Raw genomic sequence first — 22,987 nt, forward strand, 5'->3', positions numbered from 1 at the left:
ACTTCCCCACACCCTACATATCAACATAGCATTCGAGTTCCCACACAGCCCTTGCCAATAAAAACGACCGGAGGAAAAGGGGCCATTTTTCCTGCCTAGTCCCTCTGACCTGGTTTACACTAGTCTCAATTGTTGGCTCTGCTCCAGCCTTGGGATTTTTTCTTTAACCACAGGGTAGGGAACTCTTTTCAAACCATATTTTAGTTTCCAGTGGAAGAGCAAAGCAGTCTCTTAGCCAGTGGAAAAGGGACTCCTATTTTGCGCTGACCAAGTGCCAAGAGCCAAGTACATCTTGGTTCACAAGTACAACCGACTGACTTAATATTTTTGCAGTTTTCCTTCAAAAAAAGTTTTCCAGTGGGAACACAGTACTCCAGGGTTTAGTTCTTAACATTCAGGTTAGCCAGGGTCACCCTTGGGTATTTGGAGAAGCAACGTAATGGTGACAGCAGGGGACTGTGCTCCACTCCCGGCCCGTGACATGAACACGCTGAACATGCAGATCAACGAGCACAGTGTTACCTCGCCTTGCACACTGTGGTTGTCATTAGAAAATCAACACTCATCCAGGACACTGCTAGTAGTATCACAGGTGCAGAATCATTTCTAATTCTACGTAATTGAAAAAGTACGGTAACTTCTGGCACTTTGGGTAAATGGCCTACCCTATAAAGGCTGTCGTATTCTTTCACTTGTATGGCAGCTGGAATCTAAAAGGAATTATTTTACAACTGAAAACAGATCGAATTAATTCATTCAACTGGGTGCATTTTTTTCCAGCTTGCTCAGAGTGAAATACATCCTATTTAATATATCTAGACACACATGCATACACGCACAGATGTACGCACATCCCCATGTAAAAGAATATCTGAGGCTGCATTCCAGCTGCACTCCCAAACAGATCTTTTTATGTATGTTGGGGTTTTTCGATTGCCCGATCCCAGCTGTGCAACCTCGCTGGGCTTTGTGTGTGTTTTGATGTGGTCACGAGCAAGGATCTCATCAAGGGTTGCATGTCTAAAATCCTCCCCAGATTTAGTCAGCTTGGTCAACCCTGTGGGTGTCTGGGAGTGACTTCAAGGATAAGAGCTGTTTATGTCTGGCTCAGAGCTTCTCGGAAAAGCTAGCTAAAACTAGCTGTAGTTTATTATAAAATATATATAATGCGCACACACACAGACATGCGCATGCACACACACACAGTGATACACTGTGGTTTTCCTTTGTGAAGCTACATCTGAATCTTGATATAGATTGAAGTTTAAAGTTAAAACTGCACTTACTGAAGGGGGAGCGATGGTATTTTTTATTTCAAAGCAGTGAAATACAGATGGGGTTCTCCCGCGCTGAAGTCATTCTTTCAGAGCTCGCGTGCACATAGGGCTGCAGCAGGCGGGGAAGTGCCTTTATAAGGATGTTGTCTGGACCCAAGTGCTCTTGCTTAATTGTGCCCTTGAAAAAAATGGTAAACCAACAACACTGCAAAACTGTTCCCATGTTCTTTGCTGGCTGGAAGAGTGACTTGCTTCAAGTCTTAAAATCCAGCTGAATGGGCTCAATCGTCACTCATCAAATTCCCAACACCAGAGATTTGCAGGATCAGGCTCAATGTTGCTGAGGAACCACTTTCAATGAAAGATTCAACAGGCTGAGGAGGGGAGTGGGAGTTTAATTCCTGACTTAAGGAATAATATTGGACCAGTTCAGTTGGCAGAGCAGTTTCTTTCAATGTAATTTTCAGGCCAGACTCACTGGCTCTTTCTGCAATCCCACTTCTGCAAAACATTAATCTCAGAAATAAGTGTGCAAACTACAATCCAGCCTATAGCAACCCTAGAGTATCCCAGGAGCCTTGTTTACAACAAATCCATAGCCATTTTTGTCCTAATAAGTATGCTTCTGTGCATAAATAATGCCAAGATCCCCCACTTTACTAAATTCATAACCTCTCTGGAGTTGCTAAATTGTATTTAGCACTTCAAAAGGCAAGTTGTGCACATATTCACATTTCTTTCCTTCCAGATCCTGCAGGAATTTTTTTTATTTGTTATAATGATCACGACTGTTAAAAAAGATTGTTTTATGTGGAGTCACTGTTAGTTGTGAGCACACGTGCAGCCGTGCAAATAAAAGAGGAAGAAGTGTTCAGACAGACCAACAATTAAAAAAAAAATCCATCTAGTGCTGGCCAGGAAGTTTGGAGGTGGAAGGGGACATGCTAGCTGCTGGGGCTGGGTGAAGAATCAGAAAATCAGGTTAATTTATCACCACACAAAGCATTTGGGGGGGGGGCTCTTTAGGGAATTGTATTAGACTGAAAAAGTAAGGATGAAGGAAGAGGGGGTTATTTGTGGGAAGCTGAATGTGCTGGGCTCCCTTCACATTTATGCTGGCATAAATCATGGAGTGGCTCCATTGGGGTCAGAGGAGTTCACAGATATAAGTGAGTGGGGAATTAGCCACTTTGTTCCCAGATCCATGAGATGAACCTTTACTGTATGACTAAAATGCTGCATCTTGCATAACTTTCTTTGGCTGAATCTGGCTGGCAGGTGGCATTTGCATTACTGTCGAGTCAAACAAGGCTTATGATCAACCTGGAGGTTCTCCCTCTGGGAGTCGGGACAGCAAATCCAGGTCGGGTCACCAGCAGGAGGGCTAGCAGGTTAGTTCCAGGGAGATGCATTGCCTTGCACGGCTGTGTCAGGGGCGCTCTGAAGTGCTTTCAGCTGTGGTTTGCGAAGATTTCCCCACAGGTCAGACTTGGGGCGACATTGTGTTAGCCAGCGAGCGTGTTGGGAAAAGCAGGAATAGAAAGCAAATACTTCATGTCATCAAGCCTCCCAAAATGATGGGGTAGAATGAATATTTGCTGCTTCAATCAGGGCTGTCGGGAGAGGGGAGGTAGAGAGCTCTGTGCTGTGACGGTCTGGCCTCTTGCCATTGCAACCAGAAACATCATAACAAAACCCCCAAAGATTGTAGTAAGTGTTTCCTAGAACTGATGTTTAGATGTGGTAGGTTTTTCTCTTTTAAATATATACAGTAGGGATGCAGTAAATCTTCCGCCAGTGCTCTGCGCTCACTCTTACACCGAGACAGGTCGTTTATAGCTATCAATCTGCATCAGACTAAATATTTTTCTGCAGCCCATGTGAAAGTGTAGTTCTTGATAGAAGCTCTTTAATATCTTATTAATCACTGCCAGGTGTGTTGCAAAGAGGCTGTATGAACCAAGTGTTTCAGCTATCCCGTATGTAAAGGTTTTAAAGGGTTTGGATGAAGGGGAACCTGAAGCTAAAATACTCCAGTTTGGGGTTCTCCAGGAGTTGTTTCACAGCTGACTATGCAGGGCTCAGTTCTCCTCTGCCTTACTCTGATTTCATCCACCTGTAACTCCGCTGGCTTCAGCAAAGCTACTCCTGATTTGCACTGTCGAAGTGAGGAGAGTCCGACCCATGGTTCATAAGAATGCATGGATAATAATCTGTTTTTCAAACCCCCATGTTTCCTGGGAGCGAAAGGAGTAGATTTGAGCGCTTGCCAGTAAGATACTGCACACCTTCCCAAACTGCCATTCAGTGCTGTGGTTAGTGCAGTTTTGTCGCTGTGTACGAGACAAAATACCTGAATAGCTCTAAGAGGCCTTTAAAATGTACTGTTAGGGGAGTAAGTAGGATAAGGGACTGCATATCAGTTACTGGCACATCACTGCTCTTAATAATATTTTACTTGTCTGTATCCCCTTCAAGTAAAGGTTCTGTTTAATTAGGTATTAAGTCTCAAAACATCCTTGAGAAATACCCAATTTGTATGTGGGTCACCTGAGTGTATGTAACTAGCTTAAGGTCATCCAGTAGATCAGTTTATAAGTCCTGTTTCCCAGTTCCCTTTTCTACTTTAATATTTCCTGAAAAACTTGTCAGATGATTTCTTTGACTGGTTTTATTTTAATGCAGGGGTGTCAAACTTGTCTGGTCCCATGAGCCAGCTGAGTGGGGCAGGGCTGGTCCATGGTCAAGCGAATGCCTTGCCCTGCTTGTCGAATCCGACTACGCTGCACACCACATCTGTGTGGGGCCACATGCAGTACCCACTGTACCCAGTCCTGGACCCGCACTGCACGTGGAGCAGCTGGGAGCGGACCAGCTGGAGCAGGCACCCCATGCAGCATGCATCCTGGACTGGCTGCAGTGTAGTGCACGTGCAGCGCATGTCCCAAACCCTGCGTGTGGGGTGGATTCTGTGCACACCGGGCCTAGAGACAGCACCAGGAGCTGAATGATAGGGCCTCACAGGCTGGATGTGACCCGCAGGACATATCTTTGACACCCCTGTTTTAATTAGTGCAAAGGTGATGAAAGGATGAGTTCTTAAAATATTCTTGTTTCCCAGTTGGGGTTGAACACTCATGGCCTTTCTTTGGGCTAGATCTGGCTGCATACTGTGCATCTTAGAGGCTCCCAGGGCCTTTTTTTCCTGGCAAAACAAATTCGGACATCTGGGGGCCCCTTTAAGGTACAGTCAGTGATAACATGTGATCGCTTACTCTCCTTTCCACAGCAGTCTTACAGTAAGTAGCAAGGGGCTGGGAGCTTGATCCTGATAAGGGTGAACACCCAGTTTGCTGAGTCAAACAAGCAGCTCGCTTCTGTGCTACATTTCACACTCAGATACCACAGCAACAAGTACAGTGTAAATGCCTGGAAAGGAAGATTAGAGCTAACTCTCATGGGGTTTTGCATTTTGGCTACTGAATTTCTCTGTCTGGGGGCAGAGGGGGTGGGGGTGGCAGTGGTATTTAAAAAAAACCCAGAAAGAAAGAAAAGAAAGCTGGTTCTGGTGAAGTGTGGCCTGGCTGCACTTAGAGAGCAAAGTCCTTCTTTTCAGAAAATGAGAAGTGACAGCCAGCTCCTCCCTTCCCACTCAGCACTCGGGAGTGTGAGCCTCTTTTGGCTTTTAGTTGGGGTTTGCATTAAGTGATCTTTTCCCCAGGATCTCATGGCAAGTCAGCAGCAGAATGAACTGAACCCCGATGTGCTGAGACCCACTTCAGTGCCCCTCCTAAATCCCCTTTCCTTACCTGCGAGCTTGGCAGTGAGTTACATGAAGGCATGCTCTCGCCTTAAGATACATGCATGACTGTGCCCAACAGACTGCTACGCTTTCTTTGCAGCTCTTTCAAGCTCCCTCTAAGACACAGCTATGTGTCTAGATCACAAGTTGCCTTGGGATAAATGAGCAAAGTGAGAGGAGGTGATTGCTTTTAATGTACATTTGGCCCAGACCTCCCCACCTACAACTAGTTTTTAGTCGCTCACAGATTTTGAGCCAGGATCCACTAAGTCAGTCGAAAGACTGTTGACTTCGCTGGCCTTTGGAGTGGCCGCAGGTGCAGGCCAGCTCTTTTCTACAGCATTGCAAAGGCATGCACCTTTAACTGGATCACAGCTTTGCCTTGTACTGCTGATCACCCATTTGGATACCACTGGATGCCAGCATACATATTGTCATTCTTCAGCTGCTTGCTGCTTTATTTTTAAAGAATGTTTCTCTGGCAGTGTCTGACACGTTTCTAACCCCCAAGACGCCTGTCTTTGAGGTTTTACCAAAACGGTCTCAGACTGGCGTCTGGTCTTGTGGTTTCTGCCCTTAATGAGAAGTTCATTTAATTTTCACACCCCGACTGAATAGCTGCTGAAACAGGAAGCTCCACCCTTTCTCATGGTATAACTGAACTTCGGTTTTTGCAGACTGGCTGCAAAAGCAGCAACCTGAACACAGCAATTTCAGGCTATGTATGGATTGATGGGCTTGTCCCTGATTTTAAGTTTGCTGGTTTTATGCGGTTGTAACTTCAGAGACTCCAACTCCTGATCTACACCCCTGCAAAACAGATAAGACATAGGTTTGACTGTCTGCTGCACTCACCCTGTCTGTGTAGAAAGATGCACATACAGGAAGTGCTTGTTAATGTGAAAAGGCTTGGTCTACTGTGTTGCCTTTTCAAGTCCTCCATATCCAAAATTATTGTGTGGGGAGAAGCCTAAACCTTTTAGGTACAGCCCTGTGTTGGAGTGTACTGCTGAGCAACCTAGGAAAGGAAAAGAGAATCCCAACTTGAAGCTCTGCATCATTGTTGCGTTGTAGCCCTTGCCTATGAAGAAGCTGGCCCTGAGTTTGGACCTCTGACCTGGGCTGGGACTAGCTTTTAGCCACGGAGGGTCTAATGTAAAAACTTTAATGAGCCCAGGGGGAACAAGCAGCTCCCCGCCGTCTCGGGGAGCCTCCCCGTTGTGCCACTGAGTCACGGGCCAGGAAAGGAAGAGCCCTGCTGCAGCTTAGGCCTGTGGCTCAGCAGCGCCTGCTCCTACGTCGGACCTGGGTGTGCTGGTTCTGTTCCTGCCTCTGCACGTGCATTTTGCTTGTTTGCTGGCTGATGAGTTAACATCAAAAGCTTCTGCTGGGGCCCTCAGCCCCAGATGCCAGCTCTACAGCGCCCTAACCCCGGAGAGGCAGCCTCAGGCAGGAGCAATCAGGGAACCACCCAAGGGGCCAGCTGGCTGCTTGGCCCCGCTCTCTTCCCCTATTAGGCTGCTGTGCGGCAAGAAGCACAGGGCCCCTGAGGAGCCGACGCTCGAGGCTGCCGCCCAGCCACAACAGTAGCCTTTCATCTGTACTTAGCAGAGGTTCAGCTCAGCAGGCTGACGTAGGGCTTAGATTGCCTAGTCAAGGTGGAAAACTGTCCTCCTCTGCGAAGCCGGCTTCCCCTTGTACCAGAGCAGTGATCTGGGATGACTGGTACACGACAGAAAGGCGAGTCCCACTCTTTTTGACTCTGTGGCCAGATGAAGCTGGGTTTAGCCCTTGAAAGACGTTTCCAGTCAGGCAAGATAAAGCAATTTCTCTTGATACTGGTCCCATGTCCCTAGTCTATTTTAAGATCCATTGAAAGGGCAGGGTTAAGGTTGGGGAATAGATGGATCCCGTCGGCCTGCTGAGAGCCTGTGCGCAGAGCGTGCTCTGTCCCTTTAACTGCCTGGTTTCTGTGCAGAGATGAATTGGTAACCCCATGCAGTGTGGGTCACTGCACCTGCTCCCAGCCTGTCAGATCTTCTCAAAGCTACAATAATAGCCACAGTGGCCAGGCTTGCCCTGCATCACTGAACTCAAAGAGCAAAAGCCTGAAGTTTTTCTTTTCTCACTCGTGCTCTCCCAGCCATGGGGGTGCTGCATTCACACCTAGCCTGGGAAAGGGTAATAATCCTGGGTGGCATACAGGAGTTTCCCCCATTTAACCTGGAGAGCAGAGGCTGCTTTAGGCTTTTGGGATTTGAGGTGAACGTGAGGCTGAAACTCAGATTAGGATTAGACGCAGCAAAGGGGACATTTGGGGCCGAATGGGGAAGAATGGATTTTTCCGCTCTGGGAATTGCTTCCCAAGCCCCGTATTTCCCAGGCAGGTGCAGCCCTGCTTGGCTCCAAGCTCATTGATCCCCAAAATCAAAGCCAAGTTCACATTGGCCCATCTTCCTTTTTTCTTAACACCGGGCAAACCTCTCTATGGTTGCTGAAATGCCTGCTAGGGGATACCATGACAGACAGGAGCTGGGTCAGTCAATTGTGGTCTGACAGGCGAATTCATGTGTTTCTGTCACTTAGCTAGGGACCGTGACCGTCATCCTTGCACACGATCCCAAGCATCCCCTGTTTTAGGCAGCTACTTTAGCATCTCTAACAGCATAGGACACAACATTTTCTTTTCCAAGGAGGCAAATTAAACTCCAGGGCTGCCATCATTCGCCCTGTGTGAATTGGCAGAATTCGTGTAGCACACAGCTGATTTTGTAGGCAAGAGGGGATCAAACATTAAGTTGGACCCCAGGCCAGAGCGAGCATGTTGTGGCACTGCCTACACCTCCTAGAGGCTTCAGCACCTAAGAGGCTTTCACTGTTGTTCTTCCCCGTGGTAGGAAAGTACTGCCCTGTCTCGAGTGGTCTTAGCTTATCCCCTAGTGCAGTGATTCTCAACACAGTGCCACTGCACCCGGGGTTGCCTTGAGATCTTTTCAAGGGTGCCGCACAATGTTAGGACTGTTAGGTTTGCAAGCACGATTCACAAGATAAACCCAGAGATTTCAAATAGAAATCGATAGTTGTGGCCTTTCTGAGTTCCTTGCAACAACAAAACTGCTCTATTATTTTCTGGAGTCCGAAAAAAAGAGTGAGAACTAAGAGCTGGCATTTTCTAAGGGGTGCTGCGAGTCTATCCAGGCATACCTCGAGGCTAAAAAGGTGCGAACCACTACTCTAGCGGATATCATAAACTGCCTTATATGCACACAGCACTCCTTGCGCTATGTAGCGTAACCTCTGGGGAATAAAGGAACCTGGGTACCAAAAATCACTTGCTCAGCCCAGATGTGCAAAGCTGGAAACAGGATAAAAACGAGAGCAACATGATGAGGGAAAGATGTTTGTCGGCCCTGGCAACTCGAGAGAGAGCACCCACGAATGATCACACAAATGCCTGGATGGGTTTGTACTCAGAGGTCCAAATTTTCTCACTAAGCTGCCTTAAAAAGGAACCTGTGCATGACACGCTGGCTTGCCACATATTGTCTTGTCTGCTGAGTGTTTTTGTTGTTTGGCATTAAGGAAGGAGTTGGTGTCTTTTCTGAGAAGCAGAGGGCCAGAAATCATCTCCATTGATCTCATGCTTTGTTAATACCATACCTAATCAAGCTAGTGAATTTGGCCCGATGTCAGATGTGATCCCATTTGGCCAGAATCCAAATTAACCTGATTAATTTCAGTTTGAGTTTAAAGAGAGCCAGCAAGGATACTAGGCCCAGCATTTCCCCTCTCTTTCTTTCTGTATTCTTCTCTTCAAAAATCAAATGCTTGTTAAAAAGCAAATAACTGTCAGCTTCCCACAAAGTTCCTTTATAACAAGAGGTTGCTTATATAGCACTAGTCTCATGAGTGACCTTAGTGCAGCAAATAGCTTCATACAACTTACATGAATTATACAGCGAGAAACCATTGGTCTTGTGCAATGCAGGCGAAGGGAAAAAGTTAAGGAAAGAGCTGTTTCTAGCTCCTTAAGCACCTACCAGAACCTGGGAGGTGGATTGTTTATAAGAACTGGTAAAAAGGAGTGTTTTAAAGTTGCTCCAGACTTTTAATTTTGTATTTTAATTTTGTAATTGCGTCTGTGTAATATATTTGAGGCCAGAAAGAATGATCATCCGCTGCTGTGCTGTGTCTTGCCATGCTGGCAGCTGTGGTCACGGTGAAGGTGACAGATTGGTATTTTGTCAGTGTTGATATTAGCTGAGAGTCTGTCTGAGGGTAGGGTGTAATCCGTGAACGTCGTGGAAATGGAGGGGGGGTTGGTTGTTCTTCATGCACATTTGCATTTTGGTATGGCCAGACTGCAGGGGTGTTTGTGGGCTTTCCCTTGTAATTTTCCACAGCCTCGCTCCCAGGTTTTGAGTCGTTGTTTGTGCTCCCTTGTAGTTATGAGAAGATTAGATTCCGCCTCTTTCATCCAAAGGCTCGGCTTTGCAAAACAAATCTCCTACTAGGATAAAAGGCATACAACAACGTGCTTTGTGACTCAGGTGACTGCATTACCTGCCTATTGTGTGGCCGGTCACTGGTGGACAGGTTTGAAAAGCCAGAGCCATTTTTGACATGCAAAGACTGTAGGCTTCAGAAGAGTTTGAATGAAAGTACCTTAGTGAAGAGGGGGGAAATGTTTTCAGTGGGTGCCCAGACAGATAAGAAGGTAATGAGAGGAAGCACTCAGCTGAGTGGTGCATGCAGCCTGGCACAGCAGCTCGCTGCTCTCTGGATTTCAACAATTTGTTCTGATTTCTTGCTGAACGCTGTTGGCACTAAGTTCAGTATTTCATAAAAGCATTTATTGTCACAGGCAGGGAGGATACAGCAGTATCTCAAGGCCTATTACGCATGGGGCTGCTGCCACTTGAGAAGTAGCTCGTGCCCAGAAGAGTGAGTAATCCAAGTGGGCAAGGCAGGAGAAGGGTGGCCAGTACAAGGGAGGTGAACTTGCCACATATCGGGAGATGATATTGCTTCCCCCCTTCCCCCAGCCCTATCACTTCCTTTGTAGAGAGGGCAGAGGGGCAGGAGGCTTCCCCCCTTCCTCACCCTTAACTGGGATTTCCTGACGCAGCTCACCCCCGAAGGAACGGATCAGCACCGAGGGGTTGCAGACTTTCCCTTGGCCATTCCAGTTTTTGCAGCTCTGCCTTGGATGTCAGTTTGGTTTTAAGAAAAAAAGGAAAGGGTGAGGAGGGGAAAAGCAAGAGAGGTGCTGTCCCTTTAAACATGTAAATGAGATTGTTCAGAGTTAAATCTCTCCCCTCAAGCCCCTTTAAGACTTGACACTTTCCTCCCCTTTCCCCAGCGCTGTTTGTTTTTACACTTGACCTGTGGTACAAATCCCATTATGGCATTATCTCTGTGTGTTTAGTTTAGGGCCCAGAGTGGCTGTCTCCAGCCCTGCCTGAGCAGAGCCGTCTCCCGGTAGGGGACGGGTCTCCATGTTAAGTCTTGCCACCTGTTGCCTTTTTCATTCCAGGTCCCTCTCCTCCCCAGCTCCCCTCCCCACATTGCTCACCATCCCCAGTGGATAGGGCTGGGATTGGCAGTCAGTTGCCAAATACTTTTCTGATGCCGTCACCGCTTCTGCACAGAGAGTATCTCGGAAAGCACAAGTGAACCTTTTCCAACACGCTGTCCTGTGCTTTCTGCGCTAGGCATTCAGCAATGCCCCTTCCTCGCAGGGTACATGCGAGGGGGGCTGCGCCACAGCTGATTTCAGAATGGACGCAAAGAAATGGAGAAACGCTGAAGCGGCGCCAAGAGAAGCCGTTGCAAATCAAAGCTGGCGTTCGGCACTGGCACGGGCTAATTTTGTATTCATGGTTACACGTATGCACACCCATGTCATTCTGCATCATCTGCTACGTATGAAAGCTGCCCCAGCCTCCCGCATGCCAGAGATTGCTTTAGTAAGAGATCTGTACCCATTTTGGGTACATTACAGCACATATTGGGCCATGGAAGCCATCGTAGTAGTGCAGGCTGCCAGATTAGCTGGCATTGGCTTGAGCTGCAGCTTTGCAAAGCTGCCCTGCCACCCATAAAGACAGTAGACTGCTCGTGTACCTTTCTGCAAGAGCTAGCTCCAAACTGAGGTGGGCAAAGCAGTGTGTTCGGTATTGGAACGTAGCTACACGTTTGGCGAGGGTGGTTACGGCTAAGGGACTGAGGGTCTTTTGACATATTTTTATCCCAGCTCTGCCTGCTCCTAGTGTGACTTCTGGATCAATCACTTAACCACAGCACTCCACAATGAGTGCTCTTTAGGGAGGGCTCTGCATGCGGGTGCTTGACGTTTCCAGACAGTGCTGCGTACCACCCGCTGACAAGTAGGCCCCTTCAAAGTGCCACATATTGGACACCCAAATATCATTAACTGCTTGTGTGCCTCAGTTTCCTTGTCTGTAAAAGAAAGGCAATGATACTTGCCCATCTGTTTAAAGTGCTGTTAGATGAAAGGATGGGAAGTTCTATGAAAGTGTAGGTTATTAATACTGGGTGTAGCCATATGGTGCTGCTGCCTTAATTACTGCCTCGTTGGACACAACTATGGAAAACCAATGAGTTTACCAACTTACAGAAAGAAAGAAAGGAATAGAAACAAAGTTGGTGTGTTCTTGTTTTATTATTAGTACTCTTGATGCAAAATGAGGTCCGGAGCCCTCTCCCCTCCCACCTGATAGCGTTGTTTGTGCTGGCTGAGCTTCAAACTGGTATCCCCAATGTACCAGTTAAACCAGTAGTTACCAATTTTTTTGCAAGCCACACTGGGATTGTAGGAATTTTATTCTTTCACAGTGTTGAAGGAAAGGAGTCCTGCTTGCCAAAGGGCTTTCTTATGCTTGAGGGTGATTTATAGGCCAAGCTGAGCCACTTGTGGAAAAGGCAAAGCAGCTCTTGGCAGCGCCCCCAGAATCCACTGCAGCTGTGGGGTAGTGAAGTCATCGGCATAACAACCATTGCAAACAAAATAACAAAGTCTGCTCTGTTCTCATTTAAAATACACTTTCCAATTCAGAAACCACATTAAAACTCACCTTTCTGCATACACTAATAATAAAAAAGGCAGATGTCTCCCAGCAACATGGTGTGAATGGCTCAATTATATTTCTGCTTCATTTTAGCCCTTGTATCATAAACTTTGTGACATTCCTATTTCTAATGAATGAATGAAGGCAGCATTGTGTTGTGGTTTACATTTGTCTCTGTCCCTTTGTCTCTTCCATTTGTGGCTGTGACGGATCATTTAAAGAAGCCGCGGAAAAGATCAATATTTGTTTTAAAAATCAAGTTTGCTTTGCCTTTTATCCTGGCACTAAATTTACTGAAAAGAGTAATTATTAAATTTCTGCCCTTTTTCCCTCCTCTTCCCTTTAGGTCCCTTCGGATCCTCCTGCTTCCAAAAAACCCAAAATAGATGACTCTACTTCTCAGTCCCCAAATTCAAGTGAGAAGGAAAAGCAGTCCAGCTGGTTACGGTCCTTGTCCAATTCATCCAACAAGGTGACTCTTAACACAGTTTTGTTCAAAGTAGACAGATAAAATCAGTACTTGGTGTCTTTCTACTGAGGCCAGTAGAGCAAGACAAGGGATGACTTTGGCCCAATCCTCCTAAATCTAAGACCTTCCCTCATTTCCCTGAAGAGCAGTGAGTTTTCCTGTCCTCCCATTTTTCCTGCCATCTCTCATTGAGCCCTGGCCTCGCTGTGAGATAAAGCAAGCAGTTTGTTCATGCTTTGGAGGAACAGGGATTCTGAAAGACCCAGGAGCCTTGTGTGTTCCCTTGCAAACCACATATTATTTATTGGCAAGCACCGCCTGTATAGTATTTTAAATTTAATCCAATTCAGCTCTTCCAGTGAAAGCTGCTAAGCAATTAAGTCCAGTAAGCCAACCTGGCCTGGGAATTGGGTTAGAGATAACAGAATGCATGCATGTGTACGCACACGCTCCCAGCCTCTCTCCACTGCAGTTTATACTTTTAGAGAAGATATGGGTAATGCTGACCTATTTTCATTCAAGTCTTTCCTTTTTCTTTTCCTTCCCTCACAGAGCATTGGCTGCGTCCACCCCCGTCAGCGTCTCTCTGCTTTCCGGCCTTGGTCCCCCGCTGTTTCAACAAACGAGAAAGACCTCTCAACACATCTTCCCACGTTGATGCGAGACAGGTAAGAAGACATGAATCAAATGGGAGATACGTTGGCAGCTGCAGACTTTTCTCTTCCAGAAAGGTCTGTCAGATTGCTGGGTTATTTCCTTTGACTTGGTATCAATGGCTAGTGGGTTTTCATGAGTGAGATGTCCCATGAAAGACTGAAATGAAAGGTCTTTCTGTGAGCTGATTCAATGGTGCAAAGGTGCACAGTGATTTTGTGCAGATGATCCAGAACGGTGGTCCCCAGCCTTCCTGGGTTTTGCTGTGTAGGTGTTTGTTGTTACTTGCTCTCCGTTCTGTAGTTTTATTACTTTTCATGCACAGGTCTCTACACAGGCACAGCACAGGAACGTTTGTGTCTATACTTAAAGTTGTCTGACACTCCATTTTAACTCCTTGTTTTTATTTGCTGGTAACTTTGTGAAATTTGAACTGTTCGGGCTAATAATCTTCCTGCGAGGTGTCTGCCTCAGGCTAAATTAATGGCTCCCTCCAGACATGTTTCAACTAAAAAGATGCAGGTGTTTTTGAGAAGGGATTCTAGAAAATGCATAAATACATTGGCTCATGTTAAAAAAAAAAGGGGGGGGGGGAAGCTCAACAGTTTTGTTGAGAAACTTGAACAGGCTTGGAATTTAGCTGGGAGTAACACTTGTGTCAGAATGTGCCATTTCCTGTCCCTGGAAGAAATCTGACCAGTTCAGAAGCCTCTGAAAAAATTCAGTTTGTACATGCTTAATGAAACTTCAGTGTGTAATTAAAGATTGTGTCATACCGAATATATACAGGGGAGCTGACTTCAGGTTACATGGACAGCCTTAATTCTGGCATTTCCTAAATTTAGAGTGCTTGACATTGCAACAGTGATGCCTTTTAACATGTTTTTTGGATGTAATTTAATATATATGCACTCAAATACTTGCCATGTGGAGAAATAAATTATATGCTGCAGTACATTGTTTGCACTCTCATGGCTTTTCTCCAGGATGTGCAATCTCTAAGGTTGCAAGACATTTGTGGGTGGGTAAAAGTAAAAGCTCAACATCTTGAAAAAATCAGTAAAGTGCCAGATACATAAGCGTAAAATAGGATTTACTTTTTGGAGACTTGAGTCTCCAACCTCTCTTGTATTTGCACCGTATGTAGTACTGAAACGATAATGTTCACCACACTGAAAGGAGGGTATATCTGTAAATCTCTCCTCTGCATTCAGAACTGTGGCTCACCTAACCAGTATAGAGATTAGACCAGATCCTCAGCTGATGTAAATGAAGGTTGAAATCAGCAGAAATCCACCGAGTCACGTCAGTTGAGGACCTGGCCATTTTTGCATAACACTTTGATTAGGAGGCATTTTAAAGGCAAGACAACTAAATGTTTTACCTCTCCCTTTTTTTCAGCAGTTTTTATTCCTACAAAAGTTTTGAGAGTGCCGTAGCTCCCAATGTGGCACTCGCGCCTCCTGCTCAACAGAAGATTGTAAGCAATTCCCCGTGTGCCACAGTGGTGTCACGGAGCAACGAGCCACTGAACAGCCCTGCCCAGCCCCGGAAAAGGAAGCTGCATGCAGACACCCCAGCAGTTCCAGAGCCGGTGGCCACTGTCACCACCACCGAAGAGGACAAGGAATCAGAAGCCGAAATTGAAGTAGAGACCAGAGAGGAATGTAAGTGTGAGTTGCACTTGCCTTTCATTTTCCCCCCCTCAGTAATCTTGGGTGGAGTTTTCCACAAGATCCCAAAGGTGCTCAACCCCATTTTGATTCATGTCACTGAGAACCGACATAACTGCCTTGGGTACCTAGGAAAAGCCCAGTCTTACACAATAATGAAAAACAGGAAATTAACACCTACAAACTTGCGGGTGACATTTTTACTGGAGGCGTACCCCTAAAAAGCCCATGCCTCGAGGGCTTCCACAAAACCTGAATCCACGGCACTGAACTGGGTAAGGAGCTGTGCGGATAAGTACAGCATGACATTTGAATAGAAAACCTGTGGTGCTTTGCTAGCTGATCCAGGAACTGCCCTCAAAACCTGGCCTGGTGTTTACTTCCACGTGGAGGGAGATGTTTGGCCCGTAAAATGCCAGCTTGCGCATGGTGTCGACTGTGCAATTCTGGTTCAGAAGGAAAACATGGCCCTGAGTGGCAGATCTGCAGTTTGGCATCCAGGGCCTCAGGCACACAACTGCTACATCTGTGTTGGTTCCCTGAATTTCACTCAGTTATATATGTCAAGTTCCACTTCATTCCCGTCATGAGGGTTGAGGCATTGAGTGTCCCATTCAAGTCAATGAAAGCTTTGCCATTGGCTTCAGCGGGTGGAGGATCAGTCCTTAATCTGTGTACAGAGTTTATGCTGTAGTGCGTTACGTGAGTGAACTTCATCCACAGAGAATAATGGGACTTCCTCATCCAATTCTCCCCAATGCTTTGGCAAGGTTTTCTGACCGGGGAGTGCAGAGAATTTGCATGCAGTTAAAAGCCTGGTTGGCTAAACCCCAAAGTCCCCGAGCAGGCAAAATTCCCATTGCCCTTGCTGGAAGCCAAGTTGTAACCTTGGACTTGGAAGTGGTTTGTATTTTTGTCCTACCTCAGATATCAGCATATAAAATATTCCTTTCCTTTTTATTTGTAACTTGCACATTGAGATGCTCCTCTTTTCAGAGGCTTTTTAATTTCAGGTTATGTCATTATGAAATTAAGTACAGTTTTCACTAATGTTTGGATGTTTTTGGTTTTATTTTTAGTTACCTCCTCTCTGTCCTCGCTCTCCTCCCCATCCTTCACTTCATCCAGCTCTGCAAAGGACATGAGCTCACCGGGAATGCAACCCCCAGCCACAGCCAGCAACTCTTTTGAGGTTGCAACCCATGCTGACTCTCACAGCAGTGGATTGGAAGCTGAACTGGAGCACCTACGGCAAGCTCTGGACAGTGGCCTGGACACTAAAGAAGCCAAAGAGAAATTCCTTCATGAAGTTGTTAAAATGAGAGTTAAGCAGGAGGAGAAACTAAATGCTGCGTTGCAGGCTAAACGCAGCCTACACCAGGTAAAATGCAAAATAGCTTCTTATTGTCATTGTCTGCAGATCTCCGAACGAGTCAGCTAGTTCTGCGTTAAAAATACTTATCTGGTCTTCCCACAGTGGCAGTACCATTCACAGGAGCTCTGATTCTAAACACAACTTGGAGGCCAGGTTATGCAGGAGAAGGGGTTTTTATGTTTTGAGACCCACCACCCATTCCTGCTTAAGAAACTGAATCCACCCCACCCTTTTTCTTGTTCTTTTTTTTTAACCCAAAATCAGAGATTTTTTGTGGCACTGGGAAGCTTTCCCAGCCTCTCAGAGCAAAAATCTCTCACTGAAGGATTGTCTTATTTATGGCACTGTAAAATATGTAAAATCCCTCTGCTATCCAGCCCAGGCAGGTATCACCAGGGCACAGAGACACTTAGCAAGAGAGCCAAGATGTGGTGAGAAGTTGAGTGCTCCAGTCTGTATTGAGCTTCCTCCACATTTTGCACATGCCAAGCCCTGCAGGATGACCTATAGTGAACACAACCTGCTGTTTCATCAGTGGAAAGCCTTTCCCTCCTAATTTGTGCAGGCCTCTTATGCAAGGTGATTGGGTGCCAATGGCAGCAGGTGGCATAATGACAGTGGCTGCACAGAGAGGCAAGGGGAGCCTTTCACTCTCTTCTTCAAGCAGTGTATTTGGAGCTTAAGTCAGTTAATAACGCGTTGCACTCCATGGACCAGGAACCTACTTTGTTACAATAAGGTATAATCATATTTAGCAGACAGCCAGGAGTAGATGAAACAGACTCTTGGCCAAAAGTGGGTAAGGGTTGTCCTGTTAGCCAGCAGACACCAGGGTTTTGGGGATGGGCTCCAGGTAGACATGTGATCTGCTTGCACTAAAGCTTTGCGTGGTTAGAAAACAGTATTAAACCTAGGTGCTCTACCAGTTTCCCACCAGAAGGAATGCAAGTTAGAGAGAGATGCTACCAAATGCCTGGATGACTCCTCAGAATATTTTGAACCAAAGCTGTATCCATGGCATTGGGTGCACTTTTGCAGGCTACTGACATGCTGTCTCGGTTGTAGCACGTGGTCCAGAGGGAAGGGAGGTCCAGCTGTTTTATTTAACTCAAGCTGCTCACTCAGTTTGGGACCTTGGGGACAGCCACTTGGTTTCCTTGTATTTCAATGAAGCCAGTTATGCATTGAACAAGAAGTTCACATCAAGAGTTGAGCTTTATGGAATTAATCAAGCAAGACTGCAATGTACACAGAGAGGATGATGCCTGACCATCAGTTTCCATTTTGGCAGCTGTGGTTTTCCAATTCCACATACACAGAAAGTACTTACTACCCCCATTGCTGAGGTTGAGCTAACAATGGCCTGGCTGGGAAGTGAGATTGTCAAAGGAGTGAATTTCCCATGACCTGACAGCAGTGTGTTACTTAACAGAAGCCTGTTACTGTGAGGGTTTGACTCTGGCAGAGCGGAAATGCTGCTGATGCTGGAAAAAAAAGTTCTATCATAGTTCATCCAATTTAACCCTTTGAAAAACCCAGTCACTGAGCAAGCCATGACTTCTAAACAGAAGCACAAGTAATAGGTGCGCAGGCGTACATGTCTTCCCCCCCCCTTTATTTGTCGCCTCGCTGTATTTGTTTCCGTGCTTTTATTAATTTTATTTAATGGCTCTTACTTGGGTTTGAGTTTTCATGCTAAGGATTTGGATGGCAGCAGAGGGATAGATTTTAGAGGGCAGCACAGTCTGGACAAAGCTTAGCTTTTAGAAAAGGGGTTTCCTAAATGTAACAGAGTGGTCTTTTGGCTCATTGCCAGGAGCCCCAGGGCTGCACACGAACACAGATAATAAAGCAGAACTGCTTAGCATGAGAAAGAAAAACTCACTCATTTTTGGTCTTTCATCGCAAGTATCTTCTTAGTAGATAAATCAAAACTATTTGTTGATTTCATTAGTAAATTAGCAACACTTCCTTGACCAGCTCTGATTTTCATAAAGGACCATCCAGACAGCACCTGTCTTAACTTCGTGCTGCCTCAGTTTAGTTTCTATAGTTAATGGACAGCCGTTAGCATTGGTTCATTTGACTTCTGTTCTGAGATGTTTTGGCCAGCATAGTGCATGTTGTTAAACTGTTGGTACCTCCACTGCTAGCTTCTATTCAAACTTGGACACTGTCCTGTCCTCTTTTGCATGATAGTAGATGCAAAGTTTGGATGTGGCCTGGCTTTTTAAAAGCCCAGAGCGAATGGTGCTTCACCTCAGGATTTTGGCTTGTTCCAGTGGATGGAACTTTTGCAAATTCAAACCCAGGGTCAGGTTTCAGGCTCAGGCTCTCCGACCAGTAAAACCTCCCAGTGGAGTTTGAGTCTGGCATTCTGGTTTGGATCCATCTCTCTGTCACTTTCCCTTCCTTGCTTGTACTCTTGTATGAGCCTGCCTTGGTCTCATTAGTCTCTGTACCTGCTCGTACTTTCCAGGAGCTGGAGTTTCTGCGTGTGGCAAAGAAGGAGAAGTTGAGAGAAGCGACAGAAGCAAAGCGCAACTTGAGGAAAGAGATTGAACGCCTCAGAGCAGAGAATGAGAAAAAAATGAAAGAAGCCAACGAGTCACGGATACGGCTAAAGCGGGAACTGGAGCAAGCCCGCCAGATCCGGGTTTGTGACAAGGGATGCGAAGCAGGCAGACTGCGGGCCAAGTACTCTGCCCAGGTAAGATCAGACCTCGCAACTGATGGATTAGCAACTTGTCTCCTTTCCAGTTTCTAGGACTAATTGCAGTAGTACCCCTCCTCAGGCTAAATGCTTGATTAGTGCAAGAGATACTCTTGGTTTATATAGCTGAAACCTATCTTTATAGGTATCTGGGCTACAGAGTACTCCCATGAAGTGAGGAAGAACTGTCACTCCCATTTTCAAGATGGGAAAAAGAGGCACAGAGGGACTGAATGCCTCGCAATCAAACAGGAAAGCTAGTACTGCAAAACAAACTCTAAGCTCCAGCCCAGGACCTGAAGCAGAACACCATCCTTCTTATCAGGCACGAGCCCCTGTAGCACATACAGCCAAGCACAGACTGGGTCTTGATGCTAGTAATCCACGTCAGCTGAAATGCACATTGTAAAGAGGGCCAACTCATCAGTTAGCATCATTTCAGTCCCACTACAGCTCTTGTAGGCCACATGCCATCCCTGTGCATGGTAGTGGATTTCACCCAGTATGAATATTAGGCAAAGTCACTTTCCCTAATTGGATTTCCATGGAGATTAAATTAGATCTAAAGGAACTGCAGATTCAGTTGGAAAGGAGGAGCTAAGGCCCAAACATGGGCAGACTGCTGCACTGGAAGGGCATTGCTCTATATGTGCCTTAGAACAATAAGAAAACAAGCACGTCTAAGAAAATGAAAACGCTTGAGAAGTAATTTCTGCAGAAGTCCTGGGAGGGTGGGACTGTTTCTCTGCCAACATCTCATATCTGTATGCCTATAAATTGACTACCACTACCCTCACCCTGCCCCATCCTCGCTAGATGCTCTTCTAATGAAATGTTAAAACTTCCCAAGCGAAGTGGAGCAAGAGTTCAGTCTGTGTTCCCTTAAGCCACCATGTTGTGTCTTGGTGCTGGAGGGCACGTGGAAGGCGAGGCCATTCACTGCTTCAAGTCCCCTGAAATGACCCTGCAGAACAGGCTGAGCTGAGAGCTCAATGGCACCTGCCTGGATTTGTGTGACAAACTAGTATGTGGCCCTCCCCTGCCCTCCTCCCATTAAAACAACCCAGTTACTCCAAAACTACCTCTGCATAAAAGAACAAGGCTCCATATCCCTCATTAACCCCCTCACAACTTCACCCCGCTCCATAGGGCCCCCGAGCAGCGCACCTTCCCAGGGCTAATTCCTTCCCTCACCTCATTTGCCCTCCTCTAGCTTTTACTCTGACCTGCCCCCTCCTTCATTTCCCTCTGCCTCCCACTGCCTTCAGTGGTCATCATGCCAAGTCTGGTTAAAAAGTGGCAAATTTAAGTTTTCTGATCATGGGGAGACAGGGCAGATTCACTGTGAGCAAGCCTGCCTCCTTTCTGCTAGAGTGCATCCCTTCTCACTAACTCCCTTTCCAAAGCCAGAAAGCAACCAGTGATCTTGGTTAAATGTAGGCCCGTACAGAGAAGAGACATGCAACTTATCAACTACCAGACAGCTAAGGTTGTCTATTGACACAGGGCCTATAAGATTGGGGCAACAGGGAGGATGCAGTTATACTGGGGCCCCAAGCTCAGGGGCCTCCCAAAATCAGGTCACTCTCTAATTCCTATTCCAGTATTGGAGCTGGATCCCCTCTATCGGGACATACTGGGTCCCCAAATTTCTCTCACAGGCCCTGTACTGACATATCTGAACTTATCTTAAAGAGGTCCCTTCAGACCACACCTAACAGCTTAGTTATTAAATGTGTGTTGTTAAATTCAGTGTGTGTGTGTGTGTGTGTGTGTGTGTGGTCCATGTGAAGCTGGATTGCTGGTCATGCCCCCAGAAGCTTAACTGCCAGCCTTTAAAGAGTTACTTTATAAAAAGAAAAAGCAACAACCCCTGAAATTCTCCTAACCCACGCTCTCAATAACGGGAAGGGGAGTGGTTCACTTATACTGCTCTGAGACATGTCTAACCAGGAGACCGGAAGCAGGAAATGATGCGGGCTTCCTCCCTAGCATCACGGGATGTCTCACTGATAAGAAGTGTCCAGACTAAACAGAAGTAGACTGAGAGCTGTTGCACAGGGTGTTACCTGCAGTTGACTTCCACTTTAGCAAAGAAACAAAGCAACAGCCAGTGCAGACAAATAAACTCTTCCCTTGCCAGCTTGAACCTTGCAGATCTGCAGGTGTGTTCCTCCCCTGCTTTGACCTGACAATGTTATGACATCCACATTTTCTTCCCCTGTGGTAGTGGGCCTTTTCTTTTTTTAAGATAAGTTCAGCATCAAGGCTCACAAGATTCCAAAATGTCGGGAGCCCTCAGGTGGGGTTTCCAAAAGTGCCTCGGGAGTTTAAGATCCATCAACAAATCAACCCCACTTAGGAACAACCCAAGCAAATTGTAACTCTCTGTCCTTTGACATTAACTCTTAGCTGCCAAACATGCACAGGAAGTTTGTGTGTATCTGCATATTCTTGGTTTACTGTTTTTAAATAAACCACAGTTCTATTGCTAGGTTTGGTCTTCAGAAAAATAGCATCAAAACAAGCATGAGAAAAGATCAGACTATAAATGCAGGGCTGGATTTTTCAATAGAAGCCCAAGATTGTTAGGCACCTAACTCCTATTGAAGGTCCTTTCAAATTGAGTCTTACATATTCTTATCCCAGTGCGAAGGACCACATTCAGACCTGGTGTTCAAAGATACACTTTGTTTTGGCCCCAGAAAGCTATTATTTTGCCTCTGTCAAGTGGGGATGCTGCCAGCCTTGTATTATACTTGTCCCTTTACATTTTACAAGCCAGTGTAGTCCCCTTTTCCTTCCACTTGCTGGCTGTGGAGTCAGATAGAACAAAGGAATGAGTCTGCAAAGTCCTGGGTTCCTCCCGGAGCCCAAGGGAGAGCTGAGGATGTTCAAATGACCTTCCCGGGAACGCAGACAGTGTCCTTCAGCAAGTGCTTGCTTTCTGAAACTACTGTACATTCCTCCATGTTCCCATTGCAGAATAACCAGCAAGCCCTGGATCCTGGATTTTGAATAGAGCCCCTCCACTTCTATTAGGTCTTAACTGGTTGTGTCAGGTTCCTAGGGCTGTTTGGATCCACTCCTGTCCATAGAAGCCTAGCTGTCTTTTCAGCATCAGTCTACAGTCCAGCCATCAATTGTGATTCTCCCTCCATTCAAAAAAAGAAAAGAATTTGAATAGCTGCCAGTTCAGCTTTCAGTCTTGTTCAATACTTCTCATGCCTCCATCCTCTTACTTCTCTCTTCCTCCCTTCCCATCCCCACAGAGTGCTTAACTGGCATAGTCTTCCTACCCTCGCAGCCCCTTGCTCTAAACGTAGAAGGTGTTTGGATTCTTACATGCAAGAAGAGATCACAGTTGTCTTTCTTGTGTGCTGGGACACAGCTGTGACTGTCTAAAGGGCCCAGCTGGCCAGTAAGAATGCATCTTTGGACAATCACACTAATAAGTCTTCTAAAATGCATGGAAATTAATCACTTCGGCTTGGGGGAATTATTTAGCAGGCCGTTACAAAATGGAATTGCTACCTACCTCAAAGTTTAATGACTCAAGAGCTGCCTTAGCTGGGACTTCAGTTAAGTACTTAAAGACTCTGTGATTCATATCAGACCACTGGCCCATCACACTTAGTATTTGATCTCCAGCAGCATCTAATATTGAAATGCTGTGAAAAGGAACAGCTCCCATTAATCTACTTGGCCTCTTGTTTGCCTGTACCGGGGAAAAATACCTTCTTTACCTGACCAATGATCCTTAATTCCTCAAGAAGTTACAGTCAGTCCTCGGATTTACGACACAATTGGTTCCTGAAAACTATGTCTTAAGTCCAAACGTAACTTGGAACCAATTTTCTCGTAAGAAACAATGTTATAAATGGGGGATTGGTTCCTGAACCAAGGCCTGATACTTTATTTTCACCAAAAATA

General features: G+C 46.0%; 1 protein-coding gene across 4 annotated transcripts in view; it reads left to right on the forward strand.

Annotated features, from left to right (window-relative positions):
- The window catches only part of SKI (SKI proto-oncogene), a 139,325-nt gene that overhangs the window by 110,923 nt on the left and 5,415 nt on the right, over positions 1-22,987 (forward strand). Inside the window, exons 2-6 of one of the 4 annotated variants that reach the window (XM_006265114.4) lie at positions 12,517-12,642; positions 13,192-13,307; positions 14,695-14,966; positions 16,046-16,347; positions 18,821-19,051. In XM_006265114.4, the coding sequence (XP_006265176.1) occupies positions 12,517-12,642; positions 13,192-13,307; positions 14,695-14,966; positions 16,046-16,347; positions 18,821-19,051 (1,047 nt within the window). The remainder of the gene's footprint in view (positions 1-12,516; positions 12,643-13,191; positions 13,308-14,694; positions 14,967-16,045; positions 16,348-18,820; positions 19,052-22,987) is intronic. The other 3 variants (XM_006265116.4, XM_006265115.4, XM_006265117.4) reach the window with 3 other exon arrangements.

This window comes from Alligator mississippiensis, chromosome 13 (genome assembly GCF_030867095.1).
Source record: "Alligator mississippiensis isolate rAllMis1 chromosome 13, rAllMis1, whole genome shotgun sequence".
Lineage (NCBI taxonomy): Eukaryota > Metazoa > Chordata > Crocodylia > Alligatoridae > Alligator > Alligator mississippiensis.